Source organism: Mandrillus leucophaeus, unplaced genomic scaffold (assembly GCF_000951045.1).
Source record: "Mandrillus leucophaeus isolate KB7577 unplaced genomic scaffold, Mleu.le_1.0 Scaffold121, whole genome shotgun sequence".
Classification (NCBI taxonomy): domain Eukaryota; kingdom Metazoa; phylum Chordata; class Mammalia; order Primates; family Cercopithecidae; genus Mandrillus; species Mandrillus leucophaeus.
In genome coordinates, this window is record NW_012100432.1 from 5330375 (window position 1) to 5350984 (window position 20610).

The following is a 20610-nucleotide window of genomic DNA, read 5'->3' on the forward strand; positions in this document are numbered from 1 at the left end:
ATTAAACTGCTCTAAAATCTAAAAGTGTATTTTAAAAATTTTGTTATAAAATTAATATATGCAAAGAAAGTAATATATACTTATTATAAAAGTTCTAAAGAATATGGAAATGTAGCCTGAGGAAACGAAACCACCATCACCAGCTATAGAGGTGCCCACTTTTAATAATTCAGTGCATATCCGTGTAGATTTTTCTCTACATATAAAATGTACATGCATATGTGTGTGTCTATGTGTATGTGTGTGTATATGTATATATTTTAGAGTCTTGCTTTGACCCTCAGACTGGAGTGCAGTGGCACGATCTCAACACACTGCAACCTCCACCTCTGCCTCCCAGGTTCAAGTGATTCTCCTGCCTCAGCCTCCTGAAGTAGCTGGGATTACAGGCGCCCACCACCACGCCAGCTAATTTTTGTATTTTTAGTAGAGATGGGATTTTGCCATGTTGGCCAGTCTGGTCTCAAACTCCTGACCTCAAGTGATCCACCTGCCTGGGCCTCCCAAAGTGCTGGGATTACAGGTGTGAGCCACTACGCCTGGCCTCATGCATATATTTTTTCCTATAGGACAGAACCATTCATTCAGAGAGTAGTGAAGAAATTAAAAAAAAAAAAAGAACCATATTATAATTTTTTTGCACTTTGCTTTTTCCAAAACCGAACTATATGTTATAACCATTTTCCATGTCAGTACCTATCTGCATAACAGAATGCAATGCAGTCATTAGTGACAAGGATATAGAACTGAGGTCAGCAAACTATGGGAGTACAAGAGCCAAATCCAGCCTGCCACAAATAACACAAAAGACATCTACTTTATTCTAACTGGACATTATTCTATGTTTATTTTTTAATTTAATTTAATTTTATTTTTTTGAGACAGTCTCGCTGTGTCACCCAGGCTGGAGTGCAGTGGCAGGATCTCACTGCAACCTCTGCCTCCCTGGTTCAAGCAATTTGCGTGTGTCAGCCTCCCGAGTAGCTGGGACTACAGGCATGTGCCACCACGCCCAGCTGATTTTTGTGTTTTTTAGCAGGGATAGGGTTTTGCTGTGTTGGCCAGGCTCGTCTTGAACTTCTGGCCTGAAGAGATCCACCCGCCTCAGCCTCCCAAAGTGCTGGGATTACAGGCATGAACTACCACCTCTGGTCCCTCTACCTGTACTTTATTATGTAGTTCTATCATACTTAATTGTCCCAATTCCTTATCATTGAACATTTTGATTGTTCCCAAGTTTGCTGGGATTTTTTCCTCCTTCCAAGCTGCTAAGTTCATAAGTTTTGTTATCACAAACTAGGTTGTGGTGAATGTCCTTGTACCTCCGTCTTTTGGGGTGTTGTTACCAGTTTCCAAGTTGCCCTTTTGGAAGTTTGTTCACATCTATACTCACCTCTGCAGTTTCTCAACACTGTTGCCAACTCTGAATGTTATTTCAAAAAATCTTAGCAATTTTAGCAGGAGTAAATACTCTTTCATTTAGTGAACATTCGTAGTGGTGATGAAGTTAGACTTTCTGTGTAAGTTGCCTGAATAATTTCCATTTGACCATCCAGAAGCTTCCCAGGTGTTTTCCGTATTTCCCGGGGCCTAATCACCCTTCCCTTGCTTTCCATGTTTTTCAGTTGCGCCAGTGGCCTGACTCATATACAAAGAAGTTTGAGCACAGAATCTACTCCATCACATTTTCTGTTGGAAACCCTCAGGAGTGGAAGAAATTGTTCAAACCCTGTGCTGCCCAGAGACTCTTTCTTCCGGTAGGAACACCTGTTTTTAATAAGATGTAACTTGCTCTTGGAAATAAGGTAAAATTAGCTGAGATGTGTGTAGACACATTTAACTTAACCGCTGAAAACGTGTGTCTCTTGGATTCTGGAGCTGATGCTCTAAGTCTGCAACATGTAGAGAGGATCCCTGTGTTCTGGAGGTTGTCATACTGAAAGACTGAGGGACTGTGAGCATTCATATCCTGTCTTGGATCATTGGTCTTTGTGACTATGGCTCCATCATTTACTGGCCCCTGGGAACCTTGTTAAATCCCCCAACTTCACTAACTTCAGTTTTATCCATAGGCTTGGCACATAGCTGGCCCTCAATAAATATTAGCTTTGATTATTGTTATTTCTCTTATAACAATAACAACTACTAGTTATGGCCGTGCTAGGCTATCATTCCAAAAGGGCCCAGAATTTTGGTTTAGTCTTTTAGTTTAATTAATTTTTAAATTGCATGTTTTTGTTTCCTTTTTTAAAATATTGAGGCCAGCAAGGTGGCTCACACTTATAATCCCAGTACTTTGGGAGGCCAAGGCAGGCTGATGGCTTGAGCACAGGAGCTTGAGACCAGCCTGGGCAACATGGCAAAATCCCATCTCTACAAAAAATACAAAAATTAGGCGGGGGGCGGTGGTTCACGTTTATAATCCCAGCACTTTGCGAGGCTGAGGCGGGTGAATCACCTGAGGTCAGGAGTTCAAGACCAGCCTGGCCAACATGGTGAAACCCTGTCTCTACTAAAAATACAAAAATTAGCCAGGCGTGGTAGTGTGTGCCTGTAATCCCAGCTACTCAGGAGGCTGAGGCAAGAGAATCGCTTGAACCCAGGAGGCAGAGGTTACAGTGAGCCAAGATCATGCCACTGCACTCCAGGCTGGGCAACAAGAGTGAAACTCCATCTCAGAAAAAAAAAAAAAATTAGCTGGGCATGGTGGTGCATGCCTGTAGTCCCAGTTACTTGGGAGGCTGAGGTGGGAGGATCATCTGAGCTCAAGAGGTTGAGGCTGCAGTGAGCCATGATCGCACCATCACACTCCAGCCTACGTGACAGAGGGAGACCCTGTCTCAAGAAAGTAAATAAATAAATACAATTTTAAAAATCAAATAATAAAAATAAAATATTAAGTAGAAAAAAGATATATCAAAAGTGAGAATAATATTATGCAGGGATGGCAACTTTGAACTGTCAGTTGCTGCTCTAAATTTTGTGAGGGATTCGTGCCTTCCATAGATATTTGTTGAGTGCCCATTAGGGTGCTGGGCCCTGGCTCAGTGATGGTGACATGGTAATAAGACAGCCGTGATCCTGTTTCCTTGGAGCTTGAGTCTAGTAGGGCCTTGAACAAACAATTAGAAGTATGACCAGTACTAAGAGGAGATAGTCTCATGGATGTATGTAACATGGGGTTCCATCCTGGTCTGAGAGAGATCATAGAAGGTTCTCTTGAGGCAGTGGCATATCTTTTTTTGTAGAGATGGGGTCTTGCTATATTGCTCAGGCTGATCTTGAACTCCTGCACTTAAGTGATCCTCTTGCCTTGGCCTCCTAACCATGCCTGCCCAGCAGTGGCATTTATGCAGAGACATTAATAAAGGAGAAGTAAGGGTTACTAGGTGACAAGGGCCTTGGGGGTCATGAGAGAAAAGAGGGTTCCAGGCAGATGGAACAGTATATACAAAGGCCCTAAGGTGGGAAGGGCCATGTTTAAGAAAATAAAAGAACGTCATAGTAACCAAAAAACAGAAAGTGAGATGAGAGTGAAGCAGTCAGTAGAGACAGGAGCTTGCAGATCAGCAAGCCATCTTTGTCTTTTTTTTTTTTTAAGAGGTAAGGTCACTCTCTGTTGCCCCTGTTGGAGTGCAGTGGTGCATTCATGGCTCACTGCAGCCTCCAACTCCCGAGCTCAAGTGATCCTCCCACCTGAGCCTCACAAGTAGCTGGGACTACAGGTGTAAGCCACCATGCCTAGCTAATTCTTTTTATTTTTTTGTAGAGATGATGTCTTGCTATGTTGCCAGCGTGGTCACATACTCCTGGGCTCAAGCGGTCCTCCCACCTTGACCTCCCACAGTGCTGGAATTACAGACATGAGCCAGAGCACCCAGCCCAGTCTTTTTCTTAAGGGCAGTGGGAAGCCATTGGATGATTTTTTGCAGCAAGTGGCATGTTCTAACTTGCGTTTTAAAGAAGACACTCTGGTTTATGGCAACGTGGACAGGGTTGGTGAAGCCAGTTCACTAACTTGGCTTGGGCTTTGATGCTTGCCTTAGAGATGGATAATGGACCTGCCTAAAACAGAATTTACCAACCTTCCTGATTGGCTTGTTGTAAGAGTTGAAGGGGAAGTGATATGAAAAGGATTTTAGCAGGTTTTTTTTTTTTTTTAACCTGAACAACTGTTAAGGTTGATCCTTTTGAAATTGCCAATATTCAACCATTAATGACCTACAAAAAAGGCAATTTCTTATGGCTCAACCTAAGGAATAAATGGCAGGATCATTTAGGGATAGAAGAGACAGGGAAAAGTATTTTTGGTAAATGGGTCAAATGAGTTTGATTTGGGACGTATTTTGATTTTGAGGTGCCTGAGGATACTCAAGCAGAAGGAATCTTCACATCTATCGGTCTGGAAACCCTAACTGGAGAGTAGCACTTTTAGCATTTCCTACGCAGAGACCTGTGAGCAGAATAAACCCTGAATGAATTGCTGGCAGCAATCAGCTGCCCAAGCTCACTTGCTCATTATGTCATCTATTTTTCTTTTCTTTTCTTTCTTTCTTTTTTTTTTTTTTTTTGAGACGGAGTCTCACTCTGTCTCCCAGGCTGGAGTGCAGTGGCACAATCTTAGCTCACTGCAACCTCCGCCTCCTGGGTTCAAACAATTCTCCTGCCTCGATCCCCCAAGTAGCTGGGATTTCGGTGCATACCACCATGACCCGCTAATTTTTGTATTTTTAGTAGAGACAGGGTTTCACCATGTTGGTCAGGCTGATCTTGAACTCCTGACCTCAGGTGTTCCGCCCATCTTGGCCTCCCAAAGTGCTGGGATTACAGGCATGAGCCGGTGTGCCTGGCCACATCATCTATTCTTCACATGTCACAGACTTTTATACATATGGTGAGATAGGATTAGTCACATAAAAACTGGGGTAGGAAAAGACTCCCTTCAATTGACACGAAAATCTCTAGGTTGGTGATATAAAAACTGATTACTCTTTGAGGTGAGAGAAAATGTTAGGTTTCTGTTTCTTGTCTCCATTTTTGCAAAAAATAAGTATTAGAAAACCAAAGGTAATGTTGGGAAATGGTCTTCCCATTCTATCCAAAATATTAGCTACCCAATGGAACTACATTTGAATTTTTGTTGACCTTGAATTGTGACTTTATTACCATTATTTAAAAAAAAACAAATTCATCACCTAATGGCTTTAATTCTTCCCCAGCTAAGTAAGTGCTTGGTTTTGAATGACAAATGGGTGCTGGCATTCCTTATCTGCTTCTGATAATGGAAATGAGCCCTCTTTAAAAATAATAAAGAGAGATTGTGGTTGACAGGACATTTACCTTTTCCTAGTTGTATATCACAACAGCAGATTATGAACATGGCATTTTTGGGCATCAGTGAGATGTATTGATCTTGAGCGTAATTTGAAATAAAGTCTAGGTCGTGTTTTCCTTGGAATTCATCTCTACAAAAGCATATCGGGTGTGCTGCCTCAGGAGCACAGAGAAAATGGAGATCCTAAAGTGCAAACATTCTATCAGGCAATCAGTGGACTGAGGACCATGGTCCCACCCATTTTCCAAGAGGTTGTCATCTACCCAAAACTGCGGAAGAGACCCTCTCTCAACTAAGATTTTACTGTCTGAATAATATCAGAGCATAAGTCTTTGCAACTCAAACCTATTAGATTCTCAAGTGCAATTAGTGTGATTCAGATCCCACCAATTCAAAATTTACGAACTCCTAGAAATCAGTGGACATTGACTCCTCTCCTTCTGTGAATAATGGTCCTGTGGCATGGGACCATTATGAATGCAAACTAAATTGCAGATGGCTTGATTAAGCATTCTAAAATGCATATTTCTTTCAGGTAATTCAGAAGCTTAAAATATTTAAAACAATATGCCAATTACAAATAAATCAAATGTGTTCATTAAAATTGATTCTGGAATACTTTTCTCTTTTTTTCTTAGTAAAGGCCAGAAATCCTTTACATCTGTAGGAGTAATTGAGTTATATGAATTCACATCACCTTTTCCCCAATTAATTGGAAGTAGTGAGATTTTATAATAGATCTGTACATTTTGCTACACGCTGTGCCTGTTTAATTTTGAAGACTTCTCTCCTTAATAACTGTGATCCTCTGGGAATCTTAGAGATAGGTAAAACATGACAAACATCACTGGATTGCAGAACCTTTAGAGACATTATTTGTAAGTGGCACCCAATATGGTAATTTGAGGTAGAGTAAGGTTCTATCCATACCTTACCCAGGGAGAAATGTTTTTGTTTTTGTTTTTACCAAGTTTTAATAAGCTCCAAGCTTATAATAATGTCTGATGTCTTTTTTTGCTCCCAACATTCACCATAGATATCTATATTTAAGGAAGGGGTTAGAGAGGGTCTCACTCTGTTGCCCAGGCTAGAGTGTAGTGGTGCAATCATGGATCACTGCAGTGTCAACCTCCCAGGCTCAAGTGATCCTCTCACCTAAGCCTCCTGAGTAGCTGGGACCACAGGTACACACCACCATGCCCAGCTAATTTTTAAAATTTTTGTAGAGACAAGAGTCTCACCATGTTGCCCAGGCTGGTCTCAAACTCCTGGGCTCAAATGATCCTCCTTCCTAGGCCTCCTAAAGTGCTGGGATTATAGGTGTGAGCCACTGCGCCTGATCAAATTAATTATGGCTTCAGCCAGGCTTGGTGGCTCACACCTGCAATCCCAGCATTTTGGGATGCCGAGGTGGGCAGATCACAAGGTCAGGAGTTCAAGACCAGCCTGGCCAACATGGTGAAACCCTGTCTCTACTAAACGTACAAAAATTAGCTGGGCGTGGTGGTGGGCACCTGTAATCCCAGCTGCTCAGGAGGCTGAGGTAGGAGAATCATTTGAACCTAGGAGGCGGAGGTTACGTTGAGCCAAGATCATGCCATTACATTCCAGCCTGGGCGACAGAGCGACATGCCCTCTCAAAAAAAAAAAAAAAAGTGCTGGGATTACAGGTGTGAGCCACCGCACCTGGCCAAATTAGTTATAGCTTTAACCTGTAAATGTATTCTTAAAGTTTTCTTACTCCATATTTCCAAGAAACTTGTCCCACTCCTTAATATTTCAAAGGACTACCATGCCAAATAAAGATAAATCTTAGATTATCTAGCTTTTAGATACTGTAGTGAAAGCAACAACATACAATCTTCTCTTTTCCACTTATGGCTTGTTAAAGAGACCCGTAACTGGTTCCAATGTTTTGAAATCTGCATGCTTACCAATGATGTCTTCATGAGTTAGCTGTAGGCTAATGGAAAAGGGAGGCTTATCATACTTTTTAGAACTTTTTATAATTAAGGTCAGACCTTTATATTATTATTAATATTACATCTCAGTATTTGCAATTAACATTGAGACATCCTTGCAACAAATCCTTTGGATATTAACAAATATTGACACACATATAGGAATATATTAAAAATCCTTATTAAGGGGAACATCAATTAGAATCACCATAAATGATGTTCATACATTTCATCAAGCACCAAGAGGCCATAAATTATTTGGATGAGATTAGCTACCTAAATGATTACATGAAATGACCCTAGATACCAATTTTGTTGAACAAGCTTTCCACAGTACTTATCATTTACTCATACACTATTAAAAGTTTGACATTCAGGATATTAGCTACAACTCTTGGTTATATGTGAGAGAAACTCAACTCCAACTAGCAAAGAAGGAAATTAATTTATTGGCTTATCTAACTACAAAGTCCACACTGTAGGACTGATTCCAAGCACAGCTAGATCCAGAAGCTCACATAATGTCATCAGGACTCTGTCTCTCTCTTTCAGTCCCTTGCAAGGCTACTCCATAAGCATAATGATTGCTCAAAGCAGCCTGAAATCCAAATTCTAGCAGCTTACCAACTACGGCAGAAAAAGAGCATGGCAAGGTAGCAACTTCCAAAATGGTGGCATTAGGAGCCCTGTGGTGGCTGGGTGCAGTGGCTCATGCCTGTAATCCCAGGACTTTGGGAGGCCGAGGTGGGCGGATTACGAGGTCAAGAGATCGAGACCATCCTGGCTAACATGGCGAAACCCCGTCTCTACTAAAAAAAAATACAAAAAAATTAGCTGGGCTTGGTGGCAAGCGCCTGTAGTTCCAGCTACTTGGGAGGCTGAGGCAGGAGAATGGTGTGAACCTGGGAGGTGGAGCTTGCAGTGAACAGAGACCGTGTGCCACTGCACTCCAGCCTGAGCAACAGAGCGTGACTCTGTCTCAAAAAAAAAAAGGAGCCCTGTGGAATTGCTCCCCAGTGAAACAAGCATAATTTGTGGAAATTATTTTTAAAGCAACTATCTAAATACTTTGGAAATTGTCCTAAGGACCTAGGCAAATGAAGGAACATTTATTCAAGAAAATCTACTAAAACTTGGTAAAAGAGTGAGAATCTGTGACATTTGAACCACAGTCTCCTTCCCCCTTCCAGTTCAGTGTGATAAAAATTCACCTTCAGGTAGTTCATTTAAGAACACAGGGATTTCTCTCTCTCTCCAGCTCCCAGTTGAGGAATATGGTATCTCCTTGGGAGACTCAGGCCATCAGCATTTCTAATTGCTACTAGCTAGCCATGTGTTGTAGAGCCTAAATTCCATGGAGGTGTGGCCAGAAGCCAGGGTGCTTCTTAATTAAGAGGAGGCTTGCAGCTTCATGTGACCAGCAAGCTAAACCATAGGCCAGTTAGTTTATAAGGGAGAGCCAGAGGACAATGCAGGTAAAAAGTGCCCTCCTGGTGTCATAACAGACATCACAGACTGGCAAACATGGTGAAACTCTGTCTCTACTAAAAATAGAAAAATTAACCAAGTGTGGTGTACTATGCCTGTAGTCCTAGCTACTCAGGAGGCTGAGGCAGGAGAATCACATGAACCCAGGAGGCAGAGGATATAGTGAGCAGAGATCGTGCCGTTGCACTCCAGTCTGGGTGACAGAGTGAGACTCTGTCTCAAAAAAAAAAAAAAAGAAACAAATTAACAACATCAAAAAGAGTCATTAATTCCAGGAAAACAGGAAAATCACTTGTACAGAGAGGGAAAGTATTGCTACTCATTTTGTGGCTTCACTGGAAATAATGTTTGCATGGCCATCATAATACTGTATATTGGTCTAAATGATATTTTGATATAATTGTATTAGAGGATGGGAAGGTATATGTGTGGGGTTGGGAATTTGTGTGAAAGAGAGCTAAAACCTATTCTTCCAGCATAGGAAGTTAATAGATAAGGTATATTATTTAGAGACATGGAGGTATATACCTACAGAATAAATTTAAATAATTGGAATTGGTGGTTTTCTCTGGGAAGAAAATGTTGGAGAATATGGTGGAGGACATAGAGGAAGGTCCGTTTTTACTTCTTTGTCCATATGTCTGCCTACCTATCTATGTATATTATTTACTAAGCTTTGGTTAACTATTTGACTATTCTGAGTTTCCCCTAATTGTGGGGAATAACCCACCAGTGACTCTTGAAACCAGTTTAGTGGATTATTATCAACTTTTTAAAAAAAAACATGAAATAGAATAGAATGAATATGCATTACATTTAGTAAAAACAAGTATTATTTTTGACATTTCCATCATATATTTATGTATGCACAAACTGGAATTATGATGAAAATGCATTTTTTACTATGAGATACAGTTGAAAATAGTTTAAGAAATGCTGCTTTAAAATATGTCTTCAGAGGCCAGGCGCAAGTGGCTCAAGCCTGTAATCCCAGCACTTTGGGAGGCCAAGATAGGCGGATCATAGGGTCAGGAAATCAAGACCATCCTGGCTAAGACGGTGAAACCCCGTCTCTACTAAAAAAATATAAATAACTAGCCAGGTGTGGTGGCGGGTGCCTGTAGTCCCAGCTACTTGGGAGGCTGAGGCAGGAGAATGGCGTAAACCCGGGAGGCAGAGCTTGCAGTGAGCTGAGATCCGGCCACTGCACTCCAGCCTGGGCAGCAGAGCGGGACTCCGTCTCAAAAAAAAAAAAAAAAAAAAAGAAAGAAAAAAGAAATGGAACGTATGTCTTTGCTCAGACTTGCCAGTTTAGTGAGGTGTTTGTATTTATAATTGCTCCCCATCCCTGCTTTAGTTTTCCATATCCTACCATCTTCAAAGTTGGAATACTACACACTTTACTCATTTGTTTTATTTTTCGGCTTTTCTTGGGAGCATGTAAACCCTCTCAGGGCAAGAATCTTTAATCTTGGCCAGGCATGGTGGCTCATGCCTACAGTCTCAGCATTTTGGGAGGCAGAGGTGGGAGGATTGCTTGAGGCCAGGAGTTGGAGACTGGCCTGAGCAACACAGTGAGATCCTGTCTCCACAAATAATTAATTTAAAAAAAAGAAAAAAATGTAAAAGGTCCTTGATCTTCTGCACCTACAGTAATATCTGGTACATACTAACAGAAGGCACTTTGTAAAACTCTTTGGATGGATGAAGGGTAGAAGGAAAGATGGATGTATAGATGGATAGGGGGATGGACAATGGATGGAAAGACAGGCAATTGGATGGATGGTCTTATGAAAAGGGCTTTAACCACTGCTTCAAAAAGTGAGAGAGAGGATTTAAAGATATAATACTTATAAAAGTGCCGAGCCCTGAACCCATTGTCTACTCAGTAAATGTTGGCTATATTAGAGGCTCAAATGTAAGAAAAGGGAAAAGCTTCTTTGAAAATCAGTCTAATTTCAGTGAAGAGCTACAGTTCCTTGTGATCCAATGATCCTGTTTTCAGCAACACATTCTCTGGGGAGGCACCATCTGACTAAGAAACTAGACTCTGCTTTAAATGACAGTTGCCATGGCTAACGGAATGTCTACAGCCAACAAGGAAAGATACTGTGTGCTTGCTGGCTGGGATTGCAACACCTGATAAGAGGAGGAAGCAAGCCAAAAGCAAGCATGGAAGCAGATGGAAGATCTTAGAGAGCCATTATCTCAGAACATGCCGGAGAAACCAGATACTTTCAGTTACGCAAGGCCTGTGGAACACTCCCTGCATGCAGTTCTAACAGTTGGCCACACAGCTGAAATGATGAAATCAAAGACCAAACACAAGTTTAATGAGCCAGAACTTTAGAAGAACCGTCTTGAACAAAGCCGTCATTGATTCGCTCAACTCAGAAGCAATCAGAATCTTGTTTGCAAAGACTAAACTGATCAGAAGAGTCTACTTCATTGATTGGCGCATGCCTGAATGCAGCCATGACATTAGTACACCCTGCTCTTTGTTAGAACGTCACAAAAACGAATATGTAAGTTATATGTAATTCCACAAGGGGGCACAATAGAAACAAAAATAAAAATTGAAAGGCTTTAATTTTCTCCTGTGCCACCCCATTTTAAGGTAATAATTTAACAAAATGAACAATCTTAAAATCTCAGATTAAAACAGTGTGGAACACTACTTAATTAAGAATGCGTATTTAGTTTTCTACAGACTCCCAATTATATATATATTTTAAAACAGAAAAGAATATGACCAGCCTGGCCGACATGTAGAGACGAAACCCCATCTCTACTAAAAATACAAAAATTAGCCGGGTGTGGTGGCACCCAGCTACCTGGGAGGCTGAGGCAGGAGAATTGCTTGAACCCAGGAAGCAGAGGTTGCAGTGAGCCGAGATCACACCACTGCGCTCCAGCGTGGGCAACAGAGCAAGACTCTGTCCCAACAACAACAACAAAAAACCAACAACAAACAGAAAAGAAAGCATTATATAGCAAGATTATTTTCCAAGTATTCATTATTCTCTCCACTATCTTAAACTATTTCAAGAATATCGAAGAGGATACTTGGGAATATGCAGCATCAAACAAAATGTTCTTTGTTGTGTGCACACATAAAATTAAAGGGAAGTATCCCAAAGTAGACAATTAGAAAGTATAGCGTGTATAGTATGATTCTACTGGTAGTCCTTTCTTTTTTTTTTGTTTTTTGACATGGGTCTTAGTGTATTGCCCAGGCTGAAGTGCAGTGGTGCTGTCACGGCTCACTGCAGCCTCAACCTCCCCAGGCTCAGGTGGTTCTCTCACCTCAGCCTCCTGAGTAGCTGAGACTACAGGCATGCACCACCATACCCGGCTAATTTTTGTATTTTTTGTAGAGATGAGGTTTCACCATGTTGCCCAGGCTATTCTTGAACTCCTGGACTCAGGCAATCCACTCCACCTGCCTTGGCCTCCCAGAGTGCTAGGATTACAGAATTGAGCCACTGCACTCAGCCAGTATTTTTTAAATGCAAAGAAATGGCCAGGTGCTGTGGCTCACGCTTTTAATCCCAGCTACTTGGGAGGCTGAGGCAGGAGGATTGCCTAAGCCCAGGAGGTGGAGGCTGCAATGAGCCATGATTGTGTCACTGTACCTCAGTCTGAGTGACAGAACAAGACCTTATCTCAAAAAAAAAATAAGTAAATAAAATGAAAATGCAAAAATATATGTGTTCGTGTGTGTGTGTTTATAAACATTTATACATACAACCATTTATTCAGTAATATTTATTGAGCCTCAATTATGTGACTGGCTGTGAATAAGTATGGCTGTGAATTAGATATCCAAATATCCTAATCTCATGGAGCTTATATCCAAGTCAGAAAAGAATGACAAAAAATAAGTAAATTTGTTAATTTCAGGCAGTAATAAGAATTACAGAAAAAATAAAAGAATTTTAAGAGTGATGGATTGATTAAGTTGAGATCTGACTTTCTGGCCATACAAAGACCCCATGTACAATGCATAGGAACAGACTGAGATGATGTTCACTGTTAATGTTGGTTAATTCTGAAGAGAGAGGGGGTTGGTTATGGGGGTTTGGAGTGGTGGTGTGATGAGGACAGAGACAGGTAAAGAGCAACTTGAACTTACTCTGTTGATTGCTGAATTGTTTGTATGTTTTTACAACACACAAGCATGAATTTGTGTATTGTGGAATTCAGACAACTTCTGTTTTTTTTGTTTTTGTTTTTGTTTTTGTTTTCTGAGACAGGGTCTCACTTTGTCACCCAGGCTAGAGTGCAGTGGTGCAGTCGTGGCTCATTGCAGCCTCCACCTCCTGGGCTCAAGGGACCCTCCTGTCTCAGCCTCTGGAGTAGCTGGAATTACCCACACAAACTACCACGCCTGGCTGATGTTTAAATTTTTTGTAGAGATGGGATCTTTATGTTGCCCAGGCTATTCTTGAACTCCTGGCCTCAAGCAATACTCCCACCTCGGTCTCCCAAAGTGCTGGGATTATAGGCATGAGCCACCGCACTGGCCCAATTTTTAAAAATAGCAAACCAATCAGAAAGAGAAAAAAGACAAAAAGCATCAGAGCTTTACGTAATGTATGCAAGCTATCTGTTCACATTTGCAAAGACAGTCACATGCACCAGAAGTACAGAGCCTTGAAGGTATAGGCCTTTTTCTGATCATGTGTTCTGGGTCTGCATGTATTTACAATTAAGACAAAAAATAAAGGTGGCAATGAATAGAGAAAAGGGTTATTGTATTGTCCTGTTTAGTCATCTCCCTGCTACGTGTGTCTCTTTTCTCCTGTGTACCACTCCTGCGTTTTTGGTTTTTGAATGCTATTCTCATCAGATGGATTCTGGCCCAGAACCTTCCTAGAGTCCCTGTTGCAGAGTCAAGTCCAGGCCTCTGGGCCTGGTGTTCAGGGCCCTTTGCATTCTGAGTTTATGTACTAACTTTCAGCACTATTCCAAGTCATGAATTTCCCATTCCAGCTGCTCTTGGTGTGTGTCACTCTTTCCCAGGTGCTGTGCAGGTTACCCTCTGCCATACTGTTGCCTGGAGACAATACCCTGGCCACTTGACTCCCCTACCTCCAGCCTCACTTATTAAAATCACACCTAGTTCTTCAAAACTTAGCCCAACACCCGAATAATCTAAGCTCAGAATTCTCTTCGCCTTTAACAAATTATTTCTCACAGACAGACAGACACATACCTGTCTCTTATACACATCTAGATGTGTATACACACACACACAGGCACAGTCCTGAGATCGGTGTCAATGTGGACTCATGTTTTTTAAAATAAATATATAGGTATAGATAAGTAGAGAAGTAATCAACACCTGTGAAAAAAGGAAAAGATAAAAATAATTAAAAGAAGTAATTATGGATAGGTATGTATACATGGGTTTGTATACATACATGTATTTCCTAGCTCTGTCCACTGTTAGAAGGCTAGAAGCAGTGACACCTGAGTAGCAGTGAACACACCTAGCCCGTAGATATTGGTTTCTGAATTCCATCCTCCAGAGGAACCAGGGCTTCTGGGAGAACTGTTCATTCCTGACTGAAGGCAGGGAAAATGCAAGATGCCCCTGGAGTTGACCTTATGGTGCCAGAAAGTAAGGATGTGCTAAAAAATATTTTTTAATAATAAAAATAATTTTTAAAAGGAGGGGGTTCATATTGGAAGGGGACAGGAACCAATCTGAGAGAGCTCCCAATGACTTGAGCTGGAACAACTTGAGCCACAAAATAAATGATAGTATTTAATTATAACACTTAATTTTTCATAAGTCCATACTAATCTAAATAAATAACTGAATTTAAAAAATAAATACATAACTGAATAAATAAATAAATGGAGAAAAATCACACCTCTTCCTTATAGAAAATTCCAATTAGTACATGTGAAAAGAATGAGGGAAATAGAAAATCACTGTTAGAACACCGTAGTAATAATTACTGCAGGTAAGATCTGTGAATGCTAAAATTAAGGTGTGAAAGTTTAACCAGAAACAGGATATTTGTATGATTTTAAAGTATCTCCTCCAAAATATTTAGTAAAGGAAAAGGGGAAATCCTTAGTTTACTGTGGAGAATATTGGCAGACTCCACCTTTGCCAAGCAATCAAGACTGACATCACTTGGCCCAGTCAACGTCGTATGTGCCCAGGTGTGTTTCATCTCTGTTCTTCCCAATAAAGCATAACCTCAATCTAAACATGAGAAAACATCAGACACCCAAATTGAGGGACTTTGTTCTAAATAACTGGCAGGTGCTCTTCAAAGCTGTCAAGGTTATGAAAAAACAAGGAAAGGCTGAGAAATTGTTACAGATTGGAGGAGACTAAGGATGTGACAAATAAATTCAATGTTTGGATCTTGGAACTGAAAGAGGAGATTTGTGGAAAAACTGGTGACATCTGAGTAAGTTCTTTAGTTTAGTTAATAGTATTTATACTAGGGTTAATTTCTTAGATTTGATTACTGTTCTGTTGTTATGTGTAAGATGTTAACACAAGAGAAAGCTGGGTGAAGAATACATGGGAACTCTCTGAACTTTTTACACCTCTTCTGTAAATTTAAAATGATCTCACAATAAAAAATTTAAAAACACAGCCGGACGCGGTGGGTGAAAATCAGCACAGTCAAGCAACTTTGACAACACATTTTACCCAAAGATGTGTGCGTTTGTGTGTGTTTCAGGAATGATGAATGCTTCAAAAAGGAAAAGGGGGAAAAAGGAGGACAGGGACCTGATATAATTACAGAAATTAAGTATTATCTTGGAATAGCTTCTCAAAATGTATTTGGCTTAGGGAAGTGAAAATTTACAAAGATAAAAATAGGTGAATAAATACGATAGAGTACACATAAAGCAATCTTTATTTTAACTGAAAAAATGCAGTGATGGTATTTGTATTTCTCTTTTTCCTTTTTTTTTTTTTTTTGAGACTCGGTCTCCCCCTGTTGCCCAGGCTGGAGTGCAGTGGCATGATCATGTCTCACTCTAGGCTTGATCTTCTGGTCTCAAGTGATCCTCCCTCCTCAGCCTCCCAAGTGGCTGGGACCACAGGCACGTGTAACTACACCTGGCTCTTTTTTTTCTTTCTTTCTTTTTTTTTTTTTTTTTTGAGACTGTCTGCCTCTGTTGCCCAGGCTGGAGTGCAGTGACACAGTCTCAGCTTACTGCAACCTCCAACTCCCAGGTTCAAGCAATTCTCCTGCCTCAGCCACCTGAGAGCTGGCATTACAGGTGTGTGCCACCACGCCCAGCTAATTTTTGTATTTTTAGTGGAGATGGGGTTTCACCATGTTGGCCAGGCTGGTCTTGAACTCCTGACCTCTAGAGATCCACCTGCCTCAGCCTCCAAAACTGCTGGGAGTACAGGCATGAGCCACCACACCTAGCCCCAGCTCTTTGTTTTTTATGTATGTAGGTTTTTTATGTATATCTTTTCTTGGCAAAAAAAAAAAGAGTGCTTCTCTTTTTCTTCTGAAACTGTTCTTTGCTCTTCTCTGTTTCCACCTCCTGCTTTAATCCTCTTTAATATTTCTTCTCTCTCCTGATTATCACCAGGATCATTTTCCAAAGGTTCCCTCTCTGAAATTCATTTCTGCTTGAATCTAAATGGCACCTTTGTCTTTGCTTCTGTTCTTTTCCTCCCCTAGCTCCCTTTCTGCCCTTTAGTTTGTAAGGCATTTTTGAAATGCATGAGAGGTAACGAAGTGGAATGATGTGTGAAGCTGCCTAGCTGTCTTGTCAAGAGAGGCCTAGAGGGTGATGTCCCAGGCCATGCAAGCAACAGCAGGATATTCCTGTGGTTGGCGTTGCAGTGGTTTTCCTTCATGAACTTGAGTCTTCTGCACTTCATTTGTTCACAGATCTTCTCATCACTCAGAACCTGTCCTCGTCTACAATCAGCCTCAAAGCATATTTAAAATTACAGTGGTTATGAGCGAGCTCAACAGTTGAATTCCTTAGCTTGTGTAAATATTTATTGCATGCCTAGTGTATATTATGTCAGGCATGGGCCAGGCACACAGATTTTAGATGTTACCTAGATACGGAAGGTCCCAGCCCTTAAGGGGCTTCTATTCTAGTTGGAGGAGGCAAGCAACAAATGAGATAATAATTTAACCAAAGGCCGCTGACTGTGAGACATGACGGAAGGAAGAAAGTCAGGTGGTATGATGAAGAGAAAATGGAAGGAAGGAAGGGGGAGCCCTCTGGGAAAGTCTTTCTAAGAAGGAATGAGTCAGACCTGATTGTTCAAGAAGAACAAATGAAATGCTCTGCCTCGCATTTGGGAAGCGTTTGGTGACACTTCACCAGCAGGTCTGGGAAGCTGCTTATCATGAACAGCAGGAGCTCCATGGGGCTTTACCTGCAGACTCGGGGAAAGAGGGCAGAATGCGCAGTGACTGCTAATTCACCTACATCAGCAGATATGATTTGGGAAGCATTAATTTTCACATTAATCACAGTTTTAGTACTTTAGGCAAGGATCAAAAACAGGAGTTCACAAACCTAGAAACTGACTAAAGCATCAGAGGCAGTACATGTATTTCATAATCAATAAAGATGCCGTTTCTTTTGGCTGGGCATGGTGGCTCACACCTGTAATGCCAGCACTTCCGGAGGCCAAGGTGGGAGGATTGCTTGAGCTCAGGAGTTAGAGATCAATCTGGGCAACACAGAGAAACCTTGTCTCTACAAAAAAAAAAAAAAAAAAATTAAATTAGCTAGGCGTGGTGATACATGCTGCGGTCTCAGCTACTCGAGAGGATGAGATGGGAGTGTCACTTGAGCCCAGGAAGTTGAGGCTGCAGTGAGCCATGATTGTGACAGTGCACTCCAGCCTGGATGACAGAGCAAGACCCTGTCTGGGGAAAAAAAAAAAAAAAAATGTCATTTTTAAGTGCATTTGAGGGCTTTATCATCTTCATGAACTTAGGAAATGAAGTGAGAGAGAAGACATCCCAGTCGTAGAGAAGACTAAGTCATTCCAGAAGGCATGTCTTAGTTCAGGTTGCAAGAACACAAGACCTTTTTTTTTTAAGTTGGGTAGCTTATAAACAATAGAAATTCACTTCTCAGTTCCAGAGGCTGGGAAGTCTAAGATCAAGGCACCAAAAGATTGATTCAGCATCTGTGTGGTGAGGGCCTGCTTCCTGATTCAAAGATGGTGCCTTCTCACTGTGTCCTCATGTGGTGGAAGGGGTGAGAGAGCTCTCTGAGGCCTCTTTTATAAGGGCGCTGATCCTATTCGTGAGGGCTCCTCTTAATACCATCTCCTTGTGGGTTAGGATTTCAACACATGAACTTGGGGGAAACATAAACACTTAGTCCATGATAAGATGATTCCTTTCTTAAATTACAAATTTATAACTTTAGTTTTGTTTTTGTTTGTTTGAGAGACAGGTCTCCATCTGTTGCCTAGGCCTCTGTACAGTGGTGTGATCATAGCTCCCTGCAGCCTCAAACTCCGGGGTTCAACCGATCCTCCCACTTCAGCCTCCCAGGTAGCTAGGGCTACGGGTGCACACTACCACACCCAGCTACTTTATTATTATTATTGTTACTATTGTTATTATTATTATTATTGCAGAGATGAGGCCTTGCTACATTGCCCGGGCTGTTTTCAAACTCCTGGCCTTAAGCAATCCTCCCACCTCCAGCTCCCAAAGTGCCTGGCGAGCCACCACACCTGGCCTATTGTTGCAATTTTGTGTTTTCTTTCTGACAGAGGGGACTTAAATGTTTGTTTCTATCTAAGCAAAGACTTAAGAGTATCTCAGATAGAGGAAACCCTGGCTGTAGTCGGGGAGAGAATTAGGAGCTCATTGGCTTCCTATTAGGATTATTTAGCTTTCTACCCTCTGCTGATTTTGACAGTAGTAGAGCGATAATGAAAGGTGTAAGACCCTGGAGCAAAAAAAAAACAAAAAACAAAAAACAAACCGGATTGTGCCATGCGGTGGAAGAACACTGGTGACAGCAGACTAAGTTGGAGAGGTAGACAGAGCATGTATATCCTGTGGAGCCCTTCACAGACTATGGTACAGGTGTGACTATTTGAAATACAGTGAAGGCCAGGGGCAGTGGCTCACATCTGTAATCCCAGCCTTTTGGGAGGCGGAGATGGGTGGATCACTTGAGGTCAGGAGTTCTAGACCAGCCTGGCCAACATGGTGAAACCCCACCTCTACTAAAAATGCAAAAAAATAGCCAAGCATGGTGGCGGGCACCTGTGTTGCCAACTATGGGAAGCTGAGGCAGGAGAATCACTTGAACCTGGGAGGTGGAGGTTGCAGTGAGCCAAGGTCATGCCATTGCACTCCAGCCTGGGCGACAGGAACAAAACTCTGTCTTCAAAAAAAACAAGAAAGAAATGCAGTGAAAGGCCTTGCAGGGGTTAGAGGGTGAAAGTAGGGTGATCTACTGTAAGTTTTTGCTTTTGTTTCAAAGCCCTCTGGATGTTTTGTAATGATATAAGGATCAACCCATCAGGAAGGCGTAACCGTCTCAAATGAGTGTACGCCTCATAACAAAGCTTCCAGTTCCACGAAGAAAAACATTCCTAGACAAATAGAGAAAAAGATAAATCCACAGAGTTGGAGAGTCCAACATTCCGCTTTTAATAACTAACTATCATTAGTGTGAAAATGAATAATGATTCCCTAATTATACCTGTTGATACAAATGAATTTGCAGTAACTCCACATTTCTCCATCCCTTTTTCTCTGTGTCTGGACATAAAGCTCCCAGGAGCTCGTGAAAACCAGTGACGATATAGAAGACCTTGACAACACTATCAACCAAGTGACCTAATTGACAGCTGTAGAATTTATAGACAACTCCACCCAGCAACTGCAGCGTAAATATTTTTTTATCAAATGTACAGGGAACATTCACCAAGATAGGCCACATCCTGGGCCATAAAACGAGTCTCAGTCAATTCGAAAAGATGGCAATGCTGCCGTGTGCTCCGTGACTACAAGAGAGTTAACTTAGAAGTGGATAACAAAAAGATATCTGGAAAATTCCATATATTTGGAAATTAAACAGACACTTGTACAGAACTGATGGATCAAAGAACAAGTCACAATGGAATTAAAAATCCCTTTGACTGCTCTGTGAGGAGTGGATTGGAGGGGGCAGGTGCAGACCTGGGGAACCTAGGGAACAGAATTTGCAGAATTCTAGGAGAACTGTCATGGTGCCTTGGACTTTGGGTGAGGAAGCAGAGAAGGAGAGAAATGGACAGACTCAGACATTTTGGAGGTAGAGCCTATGTGACTTGCTGAAGATTGGATGCGGACAGTATGGGTAGGCGAGGAAGCAAGGATGACCTTGAGGTGTTGGGGTCAAGTCATTGAACATATCTTCCTGTTGCTCTCAGGATTAAGTCCAAATTTGTCAACACAGTTCCTGATCGGGCCCCTGCCCCCTTGGACAGTCCTATCTCTCACCCCTCCTCCCACTGTAAACTCCAGCCCCGCACAGCAACTGACAGTCCTCCCTTTCCCATGCTCTCTCTTTTCACATGCTCTTCCATGTTTGCCCTGCTCTCCACTTATTTATCTCTTAGCTTAGATGTCACTTCTGCTGGGAAGCTTTCCTTACTTTTCCTCCAGCCTGGCGTAGGGGCTCTGCTCTGTGCTTCTGTGCTACCCTTCTCATCATCACTTCGCTTTGCCGCTTTTCTGTCTCCCCCATTAAAGCTGTGAACAGGGAATTTCTTTTTCTTTCTTTCTTTCTTTCTTTCTTTCTTTCTTTCTTTCTTTCTTTCTTTCTTTCTTTCTTTCTTTCTTT

General features: G+C 41.6%; 1 protein-coding gene across 1 annotated transcript in view; it reads left to right on the top strand.

Moving 5' to 3' along the window:
* The window catches only part of GXYLT2 (glucoside xylosyltransferase 2), a 78374-nt gene that overhangs the window by 32011 nt on the left and 25753 nt on the right, over nucleotides 1–20610 (top strand). Inside the window, exon 3 of the mRNA XM_011971278.1 lies at nucleotides 1626–1757. Within this exon, the coding sequence (XP_011826668.1) occupies nucleotides 1626–1757 (132 nt within the window). The remainder of the gene's footprint in view (nucleotides 1–1625; nucleotides 1758–20610) is intronic.